The sequence below is a fragment of the Chelonoidis abingdonii genome, chromosome 3, assembly GCF_003597395.2.
Source record: "Chelonoidis abingdonii isolate Lonesome George chromosome 3, CheloAbing_2.0, whole genome shotgun sequence".
In the NCBI taxonomy this organism is placed as follows: Eukaryota; Metazoa; Chordata; order Testudines; family Testudinidae; genus Chelonoidis; species Chelonoidis abingdonii.
The window spans coordinates 59410337-59431727 of NC_133771.1; the positions used below are offsets into that span (position 1 = coordinate 59410337).

The 21391-nt window shown below is 39.5% G+C and overlaps 1 protein-coding gene across 44 annotated transcripts in view; it reads left to right on the forward strand.

The window, feature by feature from the left end:
* Nucleotides 1-21391, forward strand: part of RIMS1 (regulating synaptic membrane exocytosis 1) — a 537317-nt gene that overhangs the window by 324172 nt on the left and 191754 nt on the right. For all 44 annotated transcript variants that reach the window (XM_075063753.1, XM_075063758.1, XM_075063781.1 and 41 more), the window contains 6 exons: nucleotides 5810-5877; nucleotides 7320-7430; nucleotides 9963-10062; nucleotides 13992-14115; nucleotides 19647-19693; nucleotides 20919-21031. In XM_075063753.1, coding sequence (XP_074919854.1) covers nucleotides 5810-5877; nucleotides 7320-7430; nucleotides 9963-10062; nucleotides 13992-14115; nucleotides 19647-19693; nucleotides 20919-21031 — 563 coding nt within the window. The remainder of the gene's footprint in view (nucleotides 1-5809; nucleotides 5878-7319; nucleotides 7431-9962; nucleotides 10063-13991; nucleotides 14116-19646; nucleotides 19694-20918; nucleotides 21032-21391) is intronic.

The following is a 21391-nucleotide window of genomic DNA, read 5'->3' on the forward strand; positions in this document are numbered from 1 at the left end:
TAGAAGAGCAATACATATAAAAGGAGAACTTTACAAAAAGCGGAGTGGTTCCTGAACCAGGAAGTCTTCTCTCTGATTTTGCAGAAGTTTGGCCTTCCAGCAGTCGACCTGTTTGCCAGTCATAAGAACGCAAAGCGGCCGATGTACTTCACCAGGGAAGCAGATTCCCAAATTCCTGGGGATGGGTGCTCCTTCCTCAGATAGTTACAAGGCCTCTTATATGCATTCCTACCCTTTCTACTTTTGGGGAAAAGTGATCCAGAAGATAAGGCAAGAAGCAGCAATGGTGATAGCGCTAGCCCCACACTAGCCAAGGAGAATGTGGTTTTCCGATCTGATAGAACTAACATTGGAACCACCATTGTAGCTATCAGTAAACCAAACATCTTTTACCAAAGGCCATTTCTCCATCCAGACCCAGACTGTCTATATCTGACAGCCTGGCTATTGAGAGGGAAGAATTAGCCATGCCAGGATTATCTTCCAAAGTGATTGGAGCTCTCTTCTTCTCCAGGTGAGCTTTAACCCTAAAGGCCTATTCCTCCATCTGGACTAGGTTTAGTTCATGATGTCAAGAACACAACAATAACCCCAAGGATTCTGGAATCCCAATTATCTTTGACTTTCTTCGGGAAGGTATAGACAACGGACTTCATAGCATGCCAGGTGTCAGCTGTAGCTTCCTATTCATAGAGAACCCTCAGATACCCAGATTTCTCTGAGCAGTCAGACTGGCTAAACCTGTAGTTAGACTAGTCTTTCCCAAGTGAGGCCTACCACTGGTGTTAAAAGCCCCACACTTAGCCAGGATGGGCAGGGATGCAAAACCATACTGTGAAGTGTCTCTAGCCTCTGTTTGCCAGAAACTGTGAATGAGTGACAGGGGATGGATCACTTGGTGATTACCTGATTACTGAAAACAGGATACTGGGCTAGATGGATCATGGGTCTGACCCATTATGGCTGTTCTTATGTTCACATTCCCTTTTGAAACAATAATATCAATATCTCCATTGTACCAATCCATCAAAAGCTGTTTTCTGGTTGCCATCATGTCTGCTAGACAAGTTTCTGAACTGGCAACTGTACCCATGCAGGAACCTCATGGTGTGATCCATAATGACAAGATGCTAAGAATTCCAGAATTTTTCTTGCCTAGGGTTAATTCATCTTTCCATGCCTCCCTTCTTTATGTCCAAACCCACCACATTTAGCAGTAAAGCTGTGGCACACTTTATATGTTTGAAGAGCACTAATCATCTATAGCAAGCACACCAAATGAACAAGATTGGGGTCCTTCTTAGTCTACTTTCATCTGAAGTGCCCAGGACTCAGGATATCCAGGCTATACTAGCTACTTGGATAAAACTTTGTATCTTAGAAACATATGAGGCATCAGTTCCTCCTGTCCAGATGGCACCAAAGCACACTCTGCAGTATTTATGTTGACTTTATGGGCAGAAGGAGCTTGTGCTTCCACTGCAGAGATCTGCAGGGCAGCCAGGTGGTCATTAGTTAACACCTTTATTAGGCACTGTGACATGGACTTTCTGTTCTCTGCAGAGGCCTCCTTTGGCAGGAAGCTTCAGGCAGTGGTCCAGTAGTAGCTTTACAATTAACTTAGCAAGGTCTTCTCTGTTTCATTCTGTGTTTGATTCTCCCTACCTACTGCTTGCTACTTCCCATATGTATCAGATTTGTGGGAGACATTGAGCTGCAGATTGGTAAATTCCTTACCCAGTAATTTCCTTTCTGCTTACAGTGTCTCCCACAATTCTACCCTCTCTGGTTCTCTTCCTAACCAAGGGACAGTGTTTAATTTTGATAGTTGTGCTAGTAGGCTGTAGCCAACAGTACGTAGTTTATTGGTTGGCATTTAAGTTATTCTTACTAATCATATTCTATGAGTTTTTACACAGCTATGGAATGAATCATCTGTCAGCAGGCCAGAGAAAAGGGCACGACTAGTACAGGCTGAGCTACAGCCTTTGATCTGTCTCTGGAAATTGCAGACAGGAGAGTAATAGCCATAGGGTGACCAGATGTCCTGACTTTATAGGGACAGTCCCGATTTTGGGGTCTTTTTCTTATATAGACTCCTATTACCCTCTGTCCTGATTTTTCACTCTGGCTGTCTCGTTACCCTAAATAGCCCATATGTATCAAAATTATGGGAGATGCTGCTGAGAGAAAGGAAATTATCAAGTAAGAAATTTACCATCTCTTATATGGTGGAAGTCCTGTTGCTGGTATTATTTATAATTAGGCATAATTATATAATTATAATCATAATATTACTTGTATTCTATTCTGCTCTGTTCTTATAGATGGCATAGATGCCAGGTTGTAGTTTAGGTTGCTGAACAGTTTATAAGATGTTTTCAGTGGCTTATAACTTTCCAAAATATAAGCTGTTCACTGAAATTTTCCATTCCAGGTGTCTGAATCAGGCTGATTTTTTGGGAGGGAGAGGATTTTTAATTAAAATAATTTAGGTATTTTCAGGAATGAGGTTTGGTAAAAATATATTGCTTTGCCCATATTAAAAAAATATTCCAATGATTTTGTTGAGAAGCTATAGCACCTCCATGCTTTACGGGCCAGTGGCTTAACAACAGGAGGTGACTCTGATGTCATGCCTTTTATCTGCCCTGTAAACTTGCTAGAATTTGGCCAAATTATAAGCCTCTAAAAAAATTGGAGTTTGCACATGCTGAGTTGAGACTTGTTTGAATTCGGTAGCTAAATTCTCCAAAGATTCCATCTGTTCTGGGCATGTTCTGTCCCAAGATGCAGGGACTAAGCAGGACTGTCCCTGCAATTGCTCCTCTTCCAAGCTACCAGAATCTGCTGTGGCAGTGGGCACCAGAACTTTGAACATGGGAAATGGATCCCCCTGCTTGTGCCCAAACAGTGCTCTCCATGTTCATGCCCATGCAGGGTAGAGGAGGAGGATGCAGCCGGACTGAAATGCAGAAGGTGAGAAACAGAAGAGGGTTGAGGACAAAGGCAGGAGTTTGGGGGAGCAGGAAGGGAAGGGAAGGGATTTGATGCCTAGGGGGATTAAGGGCAGGACAAGAGGGAGGAGCAAGACCAGGAGCAAAGGGGGCAGAAAACGGGGGTGGAGAGATAGATACAACATTACAGGAGAGGGACAAGAGCACAGGGAGAGTGAACAGGAGAGAGGGAAGGAGCAGATGAGGCCAGGTCAGGGCGGGAGGAAGGGGAGACTGGGAAGAGGAAGGAAGACATGAGCAGAAGCTTGGGGATGGGAGAGACAGGTCAGGAAGGATAAGAGTAGAGGGACAGGGACAGGAGTGTGTGCGCAGGCAGGAACCAAGGGAGATAGCAGTGGAGGGTGGGGTACAACCTCCCATTCAGCCCCCTTGCGCATATTAGATGATCACATCCAATTTTTTTCATAGGACCCTGCCTTCTTTAGTACACTAAAAAGGACACTCAGACACAAATTTGAGATTGTATTACCTACCATGAAATTATTTCGTAACTAGTTATTTGTAACCCCTTGGTATTGGGCTGATTTATCGCTTCTCCGGTTAAAGCAATTTGAATGAACACATTGTTTTGAGAAATCTCAACTCCTTGTGATAGGGATATGCAGTATACAAAACATGACACAAGCCACATTGAGATGTGAAAATAAAAATATAAAGGTTCTTTTTGTTATTGTTGGTAAGAAAGGTTACTGTTAACATAATATTTAGTTTTTGGTTTGGTTTTAATCACCGATATCCCATTTTGTTTGGATGTTTTTTTCTATGTATCTGTAACAGTAATGATCTAAAAGTGTTCTTCTTTTATATAGTTATGCTTGCTAAACGTTAATAAAACCACCCAGGCACTTTGTCTAAACTGTGTCTAAAAAGTAAATTGGGATTTTCAGAAGTAAAATACGTATTAGAAGTGAAATCCTGATCCATTGAAGTCAATGGGAGTTTTGCCATTGACGTGAATGAGACCAGGATTTCACCACAGGGTTTTTAATAATCACCAAAGCATACCTAGGCATATCACGAGACAAATATGTGCAGATTTTTTCCACAATATACCCTCTGCCAGTACAGATTGTGCCAGTACAGAATTGTCATCATTTAAAAACATAAGGAAAATAATGTACCTATGTGTTTGAAGGCAGGCAATGTTAAACTTTCTTTAATGAGCTTTTTTTCCCAAACATAACAAAGAAACATCACCAAACTGAGGGGAGACCACGTGCCAAATATGAAAGTAAAGGTCCAAATTCAGCCCTTGGTAAAAGATGAATTGTTTAGTGAGACAACTCCAATTACTTCCAGGGCTGAATTTAGCATACATAGTTCAGTCTTTTAGGTCTTTGCATGGTAAATGATCAAAATGGCTAGTTTTAATTTGTTCCTTTACATCATCAGTTTTATTTAAACTTAAATTGTCCACTTTGGGGCCAAGATCAGGTATATAAATACAACTAGCATCTCAAAAAGGGTTTAGAATAAGTTGCCCTTTTCATCTTCAGCTATTGCTTTTGATAATACTCTATATTGTCACAAAGGCTAATATTAATGCAAAGGTATGAAAGGTAATAGAATATATGAGGCATATAAATACTGTGTTTTTAAAAAGAGAAATGCTCTTTTGCAAAAAAAAAAAAAAAAGCAAGAGACCACCTTGGCTTAACCAGGAGATCTTCAATGATCTGATTGCAAAAAAAAAAAAAAAAAAGTTGAAAAAAAAAAAAAACCCAACATATCAGGCTCTGTTCTCATTGCATCAGGCTCTCCCTTCCCATTTGTTCCATTCCATCCTGTCTCATTCTCCCAAGTCCTTCCCAACACCCTTTGCAGCCATCCCTCTCATCGTAAAGTTACATTCCATATTTGGTTGGTCAAAATACACTGCCAAGTCATTTGTTCTCCAGCCCTCCCCATTACACAGCCCCCTATGACTTTAGACATCCTTTATCACTTCATCCCCAGTGCATGCAGCATGCTCTCCCCCTCACTCAAAGTCTCTCATAACACTGGTTCTGTGATTCCAATCTGCACGTGCTCCCAAGTCCTCTCGAACACATTCACTGAGTTTCCTCTACAATACCCAATTGATTCATGATTGCTCCAGCGTGCATTATCAGTCGTCTCTTCTCTCTGCACATAATGCATGTCACCTCTGTCTGTCCTGAGCAAAAATAAAAACCACAACCTTGAATTAAATCTGTTGGCATTATTTCCTGTGCTCGTACTGCTACTTTGTTTGGTAGCCTGTGTTGCATTCCTTTATGGCTGGCTCCCTCTGTGTGTTTCCTGAACTGAGTACTCTGTGCATCTCTAGAGTACTCATCATCATTGTGCGCAGGCACCACTTCATGGTTTCTTCTTGTGGTTTGCTGTTGGCCCCTCCTCTTGTCAGCTGTAACCAAATATCTCTTTTTAGTGTCAGCTTACTCTAGAATCATAATTAGCTCTTTAAAGGACTGGCACTATGTGTTCATCGCAGTAAGGTATGAAAGGGGGCATTTATCACTGGAAGGTGGGATTCAGCAGCACAGAAAGTCAAGTTGGGGCACACAGCAGATATTCAGTGAACTACTGAGAAATTGAAGGTCTTTGTACTGTGACACATTTTTATTTTTGAAGTGTTAGTATATATTGTTGTCCCTAAATTAAAACATTTAATATCATTCAAATCATGGTATAATTTATGCATTTGCTTCATAGAATTATTGTACATTAAAATTCATGCATGCAGATGATGCATTCACACACATTTCTCTCTATAGGAGATTACACATTTCTTTCCATTCATATTCTTCCAGGTGACTTGGATTATTACTGGCTGGATCCTGCCACGTGGCACAGTAGAGAGACATCCCCTATTAGTTCGGTAAGATATAAGCAATGTAGGTTTATAGTGGTGCCTTCTAGTCTAAGAATCTATTCAATTATGAATTTCAGTCTTGTAAGATGTTCATTGATACTAGAACTTTGTTCTAAAAATGTGAAAAAAATGTTTCTAGATCATGAAAATCAAAATAAGCAAGAGATTTTCTATCTGAATCTATATTAGAAAAATAATTTGAGTATTTAATCTGAAATAGAGATTTTTTTCAAATGAGGGATTGTATTTGAATCCATTAGGCTATCAGTTAGACATCAATGATGTCAGCAGAATTTTTGCCCTTGACTCCAATGAGAAAAGGATCACCAGACTTTTACTATATAATGAACATATATGAAACAGCCAAATAACATAAATATTATTCTACAGAACTGTTATTTTTTAAAAGGAATTTTGAAGATAATGGAATACAAAGTAATGCATTTATTTTTACAAGCTGAAAAACATCTTAAATGCATTAAGCTTCAAATCCGTTTTATAATTGCACTTGCACATTTTGGGTGTTGAGATAATTTTATAATGAGGAAGGGTAATTGTAAATATTTAATGAAGCAGGAGTCAAGAACTGTAGTTAGGGCCCTACCAAATTCACAGTCCATTTTGGTCAATTTCATGGTCATAGGAATTTAAAAATAGTAAATTTCATGATTTCAGCTATTTAAATCTGAAATTTCACTGTGTTGTAATTGTAGGGGTCCTGACCCAAAGAGGAGTTGTCAGGGTGGAGGATGGGGGGTGAGAGGAAGGTTGCAAGCTCATTGAAGGGGGACTGTTGGTACTACTACCCTTACTTCTGCACTGCTGCTGACAGCGGCACTGCCTTCTGAGCTGGGCAGCTGGAGATTAGCGGCTGCAGGCTGGGAGCCCAGCTCTGAAGGCAGAGTCACCTCCAGCAGCAGCTCAGATGTAAGGATGGCATGGTATGGTATTGTCACCCTTATTTATGCACTGCTGGCTGGGTGCTGTCTTCAGACCTGGGTGCCCGGCCAACAGCTGTTGGTCTCTGGCTATCCAGCTCTGAAGGGAGTACAGAAATAAGGGTGGCAATTCCATAACCCCCCCTTAAATAACCTTGTGACCCCCCTGCAACTCCCTTTTAGGTCAGGACTTCCAGTTTGAGAAACGCTGTTCTCCCCCTGTGAAATCTGTGTAGCATAGGGTAAAAGCACACAAAAGATGAGATTTCGTGGCAGGAGACCAGATTTCACAGTCCATGATGCGTTTTTCGTGGCCATGAATTTGGTAGGACCCTAACCATAGTGTTATAACAGAGAGAATTTTGTCAGACATTATGCAGTCAAAGATTAATTGAATTTATCTCTACTGTGACATAACAATTTAGCTGATTCTATTTGTGTGTGTAAAATAGGAAGAGATTTCCACTTTTTTGCTTCCACTTTTTTGCTTCCACTGATATTTTCTAATAGCATCCCGTAACGTGGCAACCATCTAAAGAGGGAGATCGCTTAATTGGACGTGTTATTCTTAACAAGAGAACTACCATGCCAAAAGAGTCAGGTGCATTACTGGGGCTAAAAGTAAGTATTACAAAGGTTATGCTGTAAATTAATTAAACTTCCATTAGCCTAATAGACAACAGTTTATAGCATATCATAGATATCCAGAAAATCTCCAATTATACTACCATTTGAGACCAATTTTACATAGTTATGTTAAAAAAGACTGAAAGATACCTTTCCCCCTGTGTATTGGACATCCTGAATTGATGCAAATATCAAATCAAATATTGCCCTCCACTCCCTTATGCATACTAGGACCCCATTGACGGTGCAGCCTTTTACCATGTAACATACAGTAGCTGCAGCTGATTCTGTCCATTTAATCTGTCATGGATAATGACCTCAGTAAGTGGTCATTATATATATATATATATGTTACCCAGATGTAAGAATACCTTCTCTGTCTCTCTGTAAAACACACAAAAATAAAACACAGAAGAAACACACACACAAGATAGATAGATAGATAGATACATAAAACATGGTATGAAATTCTATAATTTAGATCCTGACCCTACCAGATACTGAGTGCCTCCTCAAAAATGCTTAGGACCACAAGTACCCTGAGACTGCAGGTGTTCAACAAAGCTCAAGATTTAGCCTCAGGTGTTCTATTGTTTTGTTTTTTAATCCAAAATTGTGCAAGATGGATGGAAATGCACCCTAATTCAGGTGGACTTTATTAAGCCTTGGAAAATTAAAGTGAAATATTATCAGGGGAAACCTTCTTTAATCCTTTTTTTACATTGGCCTGTTAACCCGGGAAAAGAACAGAACTGTTTTGTTTAGAAGGCCATGAGGTAGAACATAGCCTATTCATCTGCCTGTTCTGCAAGCATACACAGTACATCCTAATGCATTCATGGATTTACCGATTTTACTTCATGCATTTCAATCGTGTAATCATCTCACGTTCCACATTCATGAGTGTCATCTAGACACTAATATTCACAAAATCAGTGTTTAAAATCTGCACTTCCAGGAAGAAACACAAATTGCACACAGTGTATAACAGTGCATGTGCATAGTTTTGGATAAGTCATCTTAAATAAATAACTGCTCTTCAAGACCTAGCAATGCTGCGGTTTAATATAACTATCTTAATATTTTTGCATCTGTAGCAAAACTGGTGAGTTTTGACTTTTTGCCAGTTTCACCCTAGGCCCCAGAATTAAGATTTTTAGGGAACCTCTACTCTTCCTTTCGTGTGTCGTAACCGTGATTTGTTATGTGCCATACTACAGATCATTGACTCACCGGTGGGCTTAGCAGGGTGTCCTGTTGCGTCCTTAAAGCTAGGGGAGACTGTATAAGTCAGTATACTAAAATTATACTGTATTTAGGCAGTGTACTAAAATTAAGATCAGCCACCACTGTGGCAATGTGAATAAATAAAACTTTATCAATGGCTGCTACACTGGGTAATGAACATTATAGTGCATTTCATTATAAAACTCTACGCAGAATATTTCTGAGAAGACCACTGGCTGGACAGATTCATTAGGACAGCTCAGCCATTCAGGAAGGTCATGTAAAACCAGCATGATCAAAATACTGGTTTCGTGTAGATTTTTTTTTTTTTTTTACTGTGAGCAAGTGGTGTAACTTGTATCATTACAATTTTTTGTATTTTGACAGCATTTTCAAAATTCCAAATAGAGACTCTCAGCCCTGGATAATATGTCTGAATTGATAGTGACCACTGTAGACAACAGCAAAATCTCTTTTATTGCTATATCTATTCACATACTGTAAAAATGTCAGTATGTCTTTGTTTTTTGTATTGATGTTATTTATTAACTGGAGTGTCATTAATAAGACAATCAGTAATTTCTGTATGCTGAGCTCCATCAATGTCCTGTGCATCCTTATTTGGAGGACAGAGGTTGGGAGAAGTCTGGTGCCTCTGCCTTACTTACTCTTTCATTGAATCTTTACTGTATTTTGATGAAGATGTCAGTGTCTGTTGTTAGCTGGTAATGATATTGTTCCATGTGTTGGATTTAGGTGTACTATTCTCATGTATTCCCTAATACTGCACACAATACATTTTTAGTTGAGAGTTTCAACTTTTACATTATTGGGTTTTCTAGCACTTTTGTAGTGACTGCTGTGTAAGGAATTTCCATGCTTACAATCTGCGGTTTCTGCACATCCCAAACAGTTAACCATAGATTTGAACAAAACATGTTTTCTTGATTATTGTCTCAAAAACCCCACAACTGATCATTTCTGATATTTGAAATGCTATGCTATACATTCTGAATTAGACTAATTAAACTAGTGTTTTACAAAGGCAAGTAAAAGGGAATTTCAAGCTCTCTTCACTCTCTATGTGACACAATTCTTTTTTATACGACACTCCCCTTAGCGTGAAGTCCATATACAAATACCACTGATAATAACAACACAGTTAATTATGAATGACTGAGGCCCTAGTTTTAAATATAGTGTTAATGTGATTAAATAAACCACACAAGCTAAACTTAATATTCCTTAATATGTTGCCCAGTTGGTGGTTTGAAAACTCATAAATGTATGATTATCCAGGTTGTTGGAGGAAAAATGACAGATTTAGGACGACTTGGTGCCTTCATTACCAAAGTAAAGAAGGGTAGTCTAGCGGATGTGGTGGGACATCTAAGAGCAGGTAATGAAATCAGCTATTCTCAGACAAATTTATGTTGTTGTTGTGACTTTTTAAAATGAAATTGTTAATGTTATGTGTTATGTGGATAATTTTCATATAAAAATATTGTAAATAATGAAAAATGTTTTTCATGTTAATGTGGGCAGTTTTAATAACATGACTACTGTATCACTATATAATTACATTTTGCTTACATATATGTGCAAATTCTATACAATAATTATTAGCTGCTGAAGGATCAACGTTGAATTTTGCCAGTAATACTAATAAAATAAAGAGTGAATGGTTTTAGGAAAAGAGTGAAAAGATTTTCTCAAAATCATTTTATCATGAAAATTGTTTGTAAGTAATACTCCAAACAAAAACAACTGAACAAAAACAGTAAAAATGAACTTGAAAATGAACTGCACCTAGATTTAATTCTGAGATTGGCAGCTGGCAAAGGGTAAGAGGGAAACTGGGATTGGAAATTAAGGGGAAAAGTGGTGACTGGGGCTGGGTGGCAATGAAACTGAGACTGGGAGCAAAGGCAGAGACTGAGACTGGGAGCTGGACTAAGTCGATAAGAGACTGAGGGAGAGAGGAGACAGATCTGACAAGGACCCAGAATGCTGGGGATGAAGTGGGAGTGTCTAGGCAAAGAAACTGGGACAAACAGCTGGAAGGGAATAGGCAGACACTGCAATTGGATGAGGAGAGAGTCTGGGAGATAGTGAGGACAGATGGGGGGGATTAAAGGTCGAGTCGGGTATGAGACAGGTTAGAAGAAGAGCCAGGAGGGGTGAATGGAAGACTGACTGGGTGAGGAACCTGGTGAGAAGTAGCTGCAGGCAGTTGGGAACTGTCAAGATGACTGCGACTGTAAGTGGAGAGTCAGGAAGAATGAGACTAGGACTTGCTAGGTAAAGGGACTGGGGCGAGAAGCATGAGACATGGACTGGCTTGGTAAGGAATATGAGATTGGGAGAGGGACAGGTTGGAGGGGACAGGGCAGAAGGAGTCAAACTTGGTGGGAACTGGCAGGTAAGTCTGTGCCCTCCAAAGCCTGGAATGGAACCAAAAACTCTTGAATCTCTCTGCTCCTTTTCTGTCAGCAAATATCTGTGAAAACCAATGACAGTGTGTCACATCTCTCATTAGTCCTGGTCCACACTGAGGATGACAACCTATTACTGTTATCAGTTACTCCATTAGCTTAACAGACATAGGTCTGTGCAGTGGATCTAAAGCTGGGGCTCTCAGCCCACGGGCCACATGTGGCCCAATTAGCACAGAGCTGAAAGGCTGTGCCTGAGGTCCTGGATTCCAGCTGCCCAGCACAGGGGTGTCTGAGCTGCCCCACTACCTAGCACAGAGGGCTACGGCTGGGCTGCCCCGCTGCCCATTGTGGCGGGGTCAGAGATGTCGGCATGCCCAGTGTGGCAGGAGTTTGGGGTGGGAGCTGTCAATGGGCCCCTTGGGGTCAGGGGTTGCCAGTGGCCCCACAGGATTGGGGGTCAGGCTCTGGGGCAGCGAGGGGTGAGGGCTGCCAGCCAGCCCCATAGGGTTGGGGATCCGGGGTTCCTGGCCGGCCCTGTGAGCTCTGGGGACTGGTGCAGCTGTCCAGCCCCACAAGCTCTGGGGTTGCTGGCCCACCCCACCTGGTGGGGATCAGGGCTGCCACCAGGCCCCACAAGCTCCAGGTCTGAGGCAGCTAGCCTGCCCCGTGTAGTGGGGGTCGGGGCTGCTGGGCAGTCGCGTGACAGGGGTCCAGGGCAGCCACCTGGCCCCACTGGCTCCAGGGTCAGGGCAGCTGCATGTCGAAGACCAGTGTCTGGGGTAGCCTTCTGGCCCCGGTGTCCAGAGTGGGCAACTGTCCACCCCACATAGCGAGGGTCAGGGTTAGGGCTGCTGCTGCCCTGCCACCCAGCCCCTGTGACCCAGGTAATAAATTCTGGGCTGCATATGCAGCCCACTATGTGTCATCAGTTGAGAACCACTGATTTAAAGGTTCAACCATGCTACTGAACATACCAATGTCAATATGATGCCACATGCTAATTTTTTTCCAGTTTTCTTTAAAAAAAAAAAATCTAGGAAATTATGCACAGAATCTATATTAAAACAACATCATTAAGGTTGTAAAGTCAAACATTCAAAAGTTAGGAAATGCCAAAATTAAGGTTGGCTGTACTAAATAGGCTGCTAGTTAGTTTTAGCTAAATAACCCAGTTCGTTTCCCTCTTTGAAGCAGCGGGAAATAAACTTCAGCAACACTGAATGATAATACTTCTGCATTAATGTACTATAATATCTCACATTCTAAAGGATCCCAAAGTGCTTTACAAACATATACAAACTCTGTACAGGGATCTTTGTCTACTCCTGAATTGCAGATTCCTCGGAGGTGAAAGAATAGCAATTGTTGAACAGAACATAGAATTGTGGAAGGCAGAATGTAATTATCTGAAATCAAGTTTGACTAGGATGCACTTTAGTCTTATGAAGAATTCCTTTAGATTTTTAACAAACTCAGTTTTTCAGGCCTTGCTTTAGATCTTATCCAAAGACCTCTAGCAGCACAGTTAAAGCCCAACACCATACGTGAGTCATTGGTACAGGACTGAGTCTAAGGGTATGTCTACACTATGAAATTAGGTCAATTTAATAGAAGTCAATTTTTTTAGAAATTGATTTGATACAGTCAATTGCGTGTGTCCCTACTAAGCACATTGTCGGCAGTGTGCATCCACAGTACCAAGGCTAGCGTCAACTTTTGGAGCATTGCACTGTGGTAGCTATCCCACAGTTCCCGCAGTCTACACCGGCCATTGGAATTCTGGGTTGAGTTCCTAATGCCTGATGGGGCAAAAACATTGTTGTGGGTGGTTCTGATAGCACAGATTCGTCTCCCCAAACAGCGATCAGATCCAGTACCTCCCGCTCAGTCCATGCCGGAGCTCTTTTGTGATTCTGGAAGGCTATGGTCACCTGTGCTGATCAGCTCGCCACGCTGGCCAAACAGGAAATGAAATTCAAAAGTTTGTGGGACTTTTCCTGTCTACCTGGCCAGTGCATCGGAGTTGAGAGTACTGTCCAGAGCTGTCATAATGGACCACTCTGGGATAGCTCCCAGAGGCCAATACCGTCGAATTGCTTCCACACTACCCCAAATTCAACCCAGCAAGTCGATTTCAGCACTAATCCCCTCGCTGGGGAGGAGTACAGAAATCGATTTTAAGAGCCTTTTAAGTCAACAAAAATGGCTTAGTTGTGTGGACGGGTGCAGGGTTAAATTGCTCTAACACTCCTAAATTCGACCTAAACTTGTAGTGTAGACCAGGGCTAAGAAATACTAAGTCATCATCACTAAATAAAATAGTAAGAAAACAAAATGCAGTGTGCGTTGCAGTGCTTTTGATTACTCCTTATGATTGGCCTTGGTAGTAATTGGGAACTTATTTAATTGTTTTCCCAAGAATTAATTTGACCTTATTTTAGAAAATATTTTGTAAGGTCATATTAAATACATATTATGTAACTGTCAATGAAAAATCTCATGATTTGTAAGTTTTTAACTCTTAGGTAATCAGAAATTTCACTTTTGGAGCTCAACCGATCTTTATTATACACAGGGTACTAGCTCTCATTAACAAAGTGACTTTCAAAAGGTAGCACACTGCTTTCATTCCATGGTACAATACTGATTGCCATATTATTTAAGAAATACATAAAAAATACAGTTTGCAGGTGATAGCTGTGTTTTGGAAACAAGTACTGAGAGTGTCTTAAAAACTCTTTCTAATATCTCCACAATAGTATTTTTGATTTTAGGGAATGTAGCTTAGAGATGCTTTGACTTTAAATATGTTTTGCTGTTTTTGTGAAAAATATAGATTAAAAGTAAGATTAAAAATAAGATTAAAAGTATCTTTCTTTTTAAATTCAAGGGGATGAAGTTCTAGAATGGAATGGTAAAGCCCTGCCTGGAGCTACAAATGAAGAAGTTTACAACATTATTTTAGAATCCAAATCAGAACCTCAAGTTGAAATTATTGTTTCAAGGCCTATTGGGTAAGGCTAAAAAAAACTTGCTTCTTAAGTCTAGTAAATTACATGTATTAGCAGGATTTTTAAAAACGGATACATATCTACACATATTTGTAGTACTGTAAAATACTATGACATGTTAACATGCTAGTCAGTTTGAAAGCTATCATCTTATAATATTGGAGGACAATTTACCTTTTGAAATGTTTACTTATAATCTGTATACTCCATTTTCTTCACTGCCTTTTACAAATTTAGATTTGTTCTATAGTTACAGTAATATCACTATTAAGCATATTTGTCACATGGCAAAGGGAAAATATTGCCAGTAATGAACACAAACTGAATAGATCACCTTAAGGACCTTGCCAGAGATCAGTCTGGGTGGCACTTGATCTGCAAGGGGTCTTGTCCCTTTAGGATTTTCCATGATGTTGAAAGGAGAAACTTGGGTCCTGATTCTGTTGGATGTACGCAGGTGAGACTCCCGTTAAAATGGGTGGGAATTGTGCCTGAGTAAAACCTGCTTTATTAGGCTCTCAAAATTGATTCATTCACAATAACATCAATTATCTGAACACAGCTGACTTGGAAGCAGGCGTAAGTAAACATTAGTCATCATATGACTTGAAATAAATCAGTTCATGGGGTATTCAAGGAGTGCCATTTATAGTTAAAAGTTCTATTGTCTAAGTTATTTCCAGGATTTTTCTCTACTGTTATTGTAAATAATACTGTCATTAAAAGGTGTTTAATATCTGTGTTCATTAGTTTATAGAATCATTCTCATAATAACAATTTTCATTACATTATTCTGAATTTAATATAAATCCAAGTTCAAAGTTGCAAAATAATGATAATTTGGGGGTCAAATTCTGCTTGTCTAGCTTGTACAAATAGTCCCACAAGGAATCAGTTAAACTATTTGCTTAAGTAAGATTAAAAGTGTTTGGTCCTAGAGCTGTGACCAAACTGGGTACTTCTATACTGCGGCTTGGAGGTGTAATTACCAGCTGAGGTAGACATACACGCACTATCTCTGCTCAAACGAGCATCAAATAATAACACTCTGGCTATGGCACCCTCGGTGGTGTCTCTGGCTAGCCACCCAGATACAATCTTGACGACTCCCCGCATACACACTCAGGTGGGATTTAGGTTTCTCTCTATTTTTTTTACTGAGGAATAACAAGAGGTGAGCAAACAGATAAAATTTCGGATAAAATTTAGTAAAAATTGAAAATGTTTCTTTAGTTTCCTACCTGAATTTCACTTGCCCAAATGTCAGTGATATGTGTACTGCATGACACTCAACACAATGCTGTAGCAGTAATTTTCTAGTTAGAGACCTAGCTGTTTTTTTCTCCAAAATTGTGCATTCTTTTCCCAGTCTGAAATGTCCAGATTTCATCCATGTCATAATTTATCTGAAATGTGTCTCAGATCCAATAATGATCTTTTAGATTCAGAAGCTTGAAACACTTTATTCTTACTAGAAGGTTCTCCTCTCTGTGCTTGACAATAAACCTCTGGTTTAGTCAACATAGAATGATTGTTTAGAATTTACCAGCTGTTAATGTACCTGTGATGCTGTGGAATGGCTACATTTGGTAGATGTTGAAGGGTTGTGTTTTTTTTTTTTTAATGGTGACCACTGTACATACACAAAATTACTCTACATTGGTGCTTCAAGAAAAAGTAGGTCAGAGAAGATAACATTTTTGGATTGCCATCTTATGAGTGGCCTTTTAAATGGAAAGTGAAAGCCTCACTCTGTGAATTTGTTATTCAGAAACTGAAATCAGCATTATGATAGTAACTGTGGCACATATAAAAACCTAAAGCTGCATTCCTTATTCAGGCAAACTCACCCATGTACTTTAATAAGGAGATTTGCCCAGGTGAAGACTGTAGAATCAGACTCTAAATTGTAAGAATACCAAAACCAAACAAACTTTATTGAGATTTTCATAGTCTTTGGTCCAACCTTTCCCACACTTAACTATGTAGCAAAACCGGTATGTATTTCATTGGGCCTAGATTGGACCTCAGTGTGTGTTTGGATGGAGGAGAATGTACAAAATAATTAAACAACTTGAGCAATTGAGGCAGAAATACAGAAAGAAGATGCTAAGTAATAGAATATTGTTAAATTGGCACTTGCAGATAGTACAGCTTTTGAGATAGTAACACTGACATATTTTAAAATACTTTATTACATATGGTTAATAATTTGTAAGATAACTGATCAGTGGAGCAGATGAATAAAAGATGTAATTATAATAACTTTCAAAAGGATGAAAGTACAAACTGAAAATATTCAGTAAAGCTTTCTTGAAGAAGAATTGTATATAAAATACAATTGCTGAGTAATTAGATTCAAAGTACATACAATACTGAATGTATCGTACTAAGTGTACTGCAGATTTTTTTTACTAATGTCAGGAATGTACCTCTTTAGCTCTTGTAGTAATGAACTTGACAGTTTTTATTGCACTTGTGAATAGTACAACCCAAATGTGATTATTTGCTTCAACATATGGTTTGATCTATGGATATTTTCTTGCAGTAAGAGGGAAAAATATTATAGACCAAATCCTGCTCACTATAATCCTATGAGTATTCATATGAGAGGCTTCACTATTACTATATTATTAAATTAGAGTGGGATTTGACACACTACCTAGAAATGTTCCTCTGCTGTAATCATTCACTCCTGACATTTCACTACTTACAGCTGGTTCCTGCTGGCACTAATAACTGGAAAGAACAAATAAATGTCAGAAATGGACTGGAGCATATAACTTGAAATGAAAGGCTTCATTAAAGACTTGATCATGCAATTATTGCAGTCAAAAGACTAATTTCCATTGACTTCACTGAGAGTGAGATTGACCTGTCTGTCATTTTTTTAAATGGTCAGTCACACACAATTTACAACAGAAGAAATTTTGATAAAGGCTAACAAAAAACAATGCACCATAAAAATAATTATTTTCCTTAATTCTGAAATGTTATATTTGAAATAAACTGTAGTATCAGAAGAATATTATTATTGTTGTTTGCTTTTGGATGACAGATTGCTAATCTCGTGTAACTTCTTTTTTGCTTTGCCACCTGAATTACGTGGTGACTCCAAACTCATGAAAGTGAATCTTATTTTTCAGCTATTAAGAGAGATCTTCCTTTGTTTAATACACAATTTAATCTAACTTCTTATATAGTAAAGTCTTCAGGACAGGGATCCTGTCTTTCTATATGTTTGTAAAGCAACTAGCACAAAAAAAAAAATTCCTATCCTGACTGGTGCCTCTGGACAAGCAGTAATACTACTAATAACAATTAATAATGATATACTGAATGAAATATGGGTTGACATTGAAATTATAATTTTATCCTTAATGGCACACCATATACTATTAGTTTTTGAAGACCGGTAGAGGTAAAATTATTATCCATTTTCATGTGCAGTCACTTCACCTCCTTTATACTTATATAAATAAGTGGTGCCTTCAATGGCTAAGAGTCATGCAATCAGATTCACAGACTATATTATAGTACATGCTAGTCATTAATAAATCTCATGTCATGTGTCAGTACAGAATTTTATAGGGATTCCAAGTAAAGATGATTTATGAGCTGATTTCTCAAATCCTTGCAGTAAGAGCAGCATAATCTGGTGTCTGTCACTGGCCACGTTGTCCAGTGACAACAGTCAATCATACTTCTCTGCAGAAATGGCCTTTAAGTTATAAAGAAACGCAGGATGCCATGCCACATTTGTGGTACTAGCCAGAGAACTGTTGCCCATTCAGTCTCAGCTAAACCTTGCAGAGTTTGTACTCTTTACATGCATCACTTAGATTCCTGGGGTGAGATCTTGACCCCTAGTCTTGCCCTCTTTCACCAAGTACAAGGGCCAGAGCGGAAAGGGGCTCTAAAAATGCTAGTTCCAGCTATGGGAGGCTGTCATAAACAGATAGCTAAGGGTTAATGTTTCTTTTACCTGTAAAGGGTTAACAAAGGGAACCAAACACCTGACCAGAGGACCAATCAGGAAACAAGATTTTTCAAATCTCAAGGGAGGGAAGTTTTGGGTGTGTGTTCTTTGTCTCGTCTCTGTTGCTCTCTAGTCTCTGAGGGGATCACTCTATCTCCGGCTTTCTAATCTTCTATTTCCAAGTTGTGAGTAACAGAGGTAGAAAGACAATTCAGGCTTATATTGTTTTTTTTTTGTATTTACATGTGTGTCGTTTCTGGAATGTTTTAATTGTTTTCTTTTTGGATAGGCTGTTATTCATTTTCTCTTTAACCAATACCCTGTATATTGTCACCTTGATACAGAGACCATTGTTATGTCCTTTTTCTTTCTTTTTATATAAAGCTTTCTTTTAAAACTTGGGTTGGATTTTTTTCCTAGTTGGGACTGCAAGAGACTGAGTCTGCAGCTCACCAGGGAATTGGGGGAGGAATTGAAACAGGGTGATCTTCCAGGTCGTCCAGGGAGGAAGTAACAAGGAGACAAGGGGAGGGGGTTATTTCCCTTTGTTGTGAGACTCAGGGCATCTGAGTCTTGGGGTCCCCCAGGGAAGGCTTTGGGGAGACCAAAGTGAGCCAGGCACTGGAATTCCTGGCTGGTGGCAGCGCTATCAGATCTAAGCTGGTAATTAACCTTGGAGGTTTGATGCAGGCACCCATTTTGGACGCTAAGGTTCAGAATTGGGACTTATGCCTTATGACAGAGGCACAAGAACTGCAGAAGACAGCCATTAGCCTCTTTTCTGTGACTTGCTTACAAGCTCTGGTGTAAGGGGCACGCCACAGACATGAGCAGGGTGCAGGGACACAGCAGCCCTGAAGACTGTCTAAATTATGCAAGGGATGTCCCAGCCCCCAGAACAGCCCAGGTTTATTTGGGAGATGGGCCCAAAGGAGGCTTAAAGTAAAAGCTTTTTTTGCCTGGAATGTAAAGTTTTAACCAAAGAAGGTATGATTATTTCTCCCACTCCCCAGTTTCCATAACCTGGTTCCAAAGACCAGTTCTCTGTTATCTGCTTTAAGCCCCTTTAAGCCCTCCTCCCTGGTCTTTAACCCTTGACTTGTGTCTTCCCCTCACCTTCAGTGTCTTATTCAATTTTCTTCTTGTAAACCGTAAGGGCCTGATTCTCATTTTATACTTAGATAGTGTAACCACTCTGACATGTAACTACTCTGACAGTGCAAAGTGGCTTTAATGTAAATCAGAATCAGGCTGTAAGAATCAGTGAAGTCTATCTATCTATCTAAAATACTTGTAAGTGCTTGTGTCTCCTGCCAAGTCCTCCTGTCTCTACTGCTCCAGGTGATTCCAGCCTTGACCACCCGCTAGTTAACAGTGGCAAGCTGTCTGAAATAATTCCCCTTCCTTACCGCATATTGACAAACACATTAAAACAAAAACTAACAGATGTCTGAAAAAGATGTGCCAGAAACTTTGTAGTTAACTCTGTCTGTTTAGTACTGTGGAGCAGCAGTTCAGTTGTTTCTTATTTTTTTTTTGTATATTTCTCTTTTAGTGACATTCCAAGGATTCCTGAGAGTTCCCATCCTCCTCTAGAGTCTAGTAAGTATACACTTTGTTTTTATCTGCACACATACTGCAAAAATATGTTTGCATTAAAAACCCAGTCAGTTTCCTGTATCATTTTGTAAAACTAGAATCTATATTCAATTTATGGTTCAAATCTGGGCTGGATTTTAATGCTTTCTTCCATAGTAACAATGAAAGGTCCATGTGTATTAACACCATGTGGAAACAACAATTTTCACGCTCCCAGACTGTCTAATCTTTCTAGATCAGCACTGTAAGAAAGGTAACTATTATTATCCTCATTTTACCTATGAGAAAGATGAGGCAGAGGAGTTAAGTAAGTTGCCAGAGAATGCAGAGGGAGTCATAATTTCCCATCCCTGATTAACCTTCCCCTGTTCAGCTCCCTAGACCACACCTCTCCCTATTTGATCCAGAATTTGCTCCTCTGTGAGGGTCTTAGGCCTTGTTTACAGTGCCACTTTACAGCACTGAAACTTTCTCACTCAGGAATATGAAAAAACACCCCCCTGAGTGATGCAAGTTTCAGCGCTGTAAAGTGGCAGTGTAGACAGTGCACCAGAGCTGGTAGCCATGCTCCCAGCACTAGTACCACTCCCCTCACAGGAGTGTGTTGTTTTTTTTTACAGTGCTGGGAGAGCTCTCTCTGATTTATGCTAAGCCTGGTGGTGTGGATAGTGAAGTGCCAGGGAGCTGATGATGTTAAGCTCAGCAGAAGACCTGTGGAAATGCCGAGGAGAGGGCTTGAGAACCCTACTTACCGGTACTTCTCTGCTGCAGCCAGTGTATAGGTTTTCGCAGGAGAGTAGAAGCCTTTAATAAGGCACAGCTGGAAGAAAGCTGCTTTCACTGGAAGTGAGGGGCACCTGATAGATTATCTCAAATGAGATTCCAAAATGTAGATAGAAGTGAGACCTTGTCTACACATAAGCTTGCACTTAGTTAAACTGATGCAAACCCATGTGGACACTCTTATTTTTGTTTAGCTTAAACCTGTTCCTAGTTTACTTGAGCTAAACAAAAATTTACCTGATTTAAACTGAAATAGGAATGTCCACATGGCTTTTTGCACCAGTTTAACTAAAATAAGTTTAAAATTATACTTTAAAATTTATTGGTAAAACTCTGCATATAAACAAACCCTGAATAATTAGAAAACTAAAGTAACTCACAGATCTAATAAAATTGGCTTCAAATCAGTTCTAGGTCTGAGATTTTGTTTCTCTCATTTATTTAGGTTCAAGTTCCTTTGAATCTCAGAAGATGGAAAGGCCTTCTATTTCTGTTATTTCTCCAACTAGTCCTGGGGCTCTAAAAGATGCACCACAAGTCCTACCAGGGCAGCTTTCTGTAAGTGTATATTAGTAATCAGAAGGAATGTCATTTATCTGTTACAGTATATTTTGTTTGGTTTTGTGAATATTGAGAAATATGTGGCTATATTACATAACATGGGTAATCTATTATAAAGCAAATAATCAGTTTTCTGCCTCTCTTTCTGTTTCATGTCTGTGTAGGACATTTGTAGAATTATGTTCTTGGAAGGTCTATTCTGTTCAATGACACCTTTTTGTTTATATGAATATTATTTGATGTAATTTTCTGTGATTATGATAGAAGTTGTGCATATTAAAGATGTAATGATTACTCTCATAGACTGATTTGTACGTGCTTCCAGTCTCTTTAAAGGTATTGGAGTCACTTAGATAG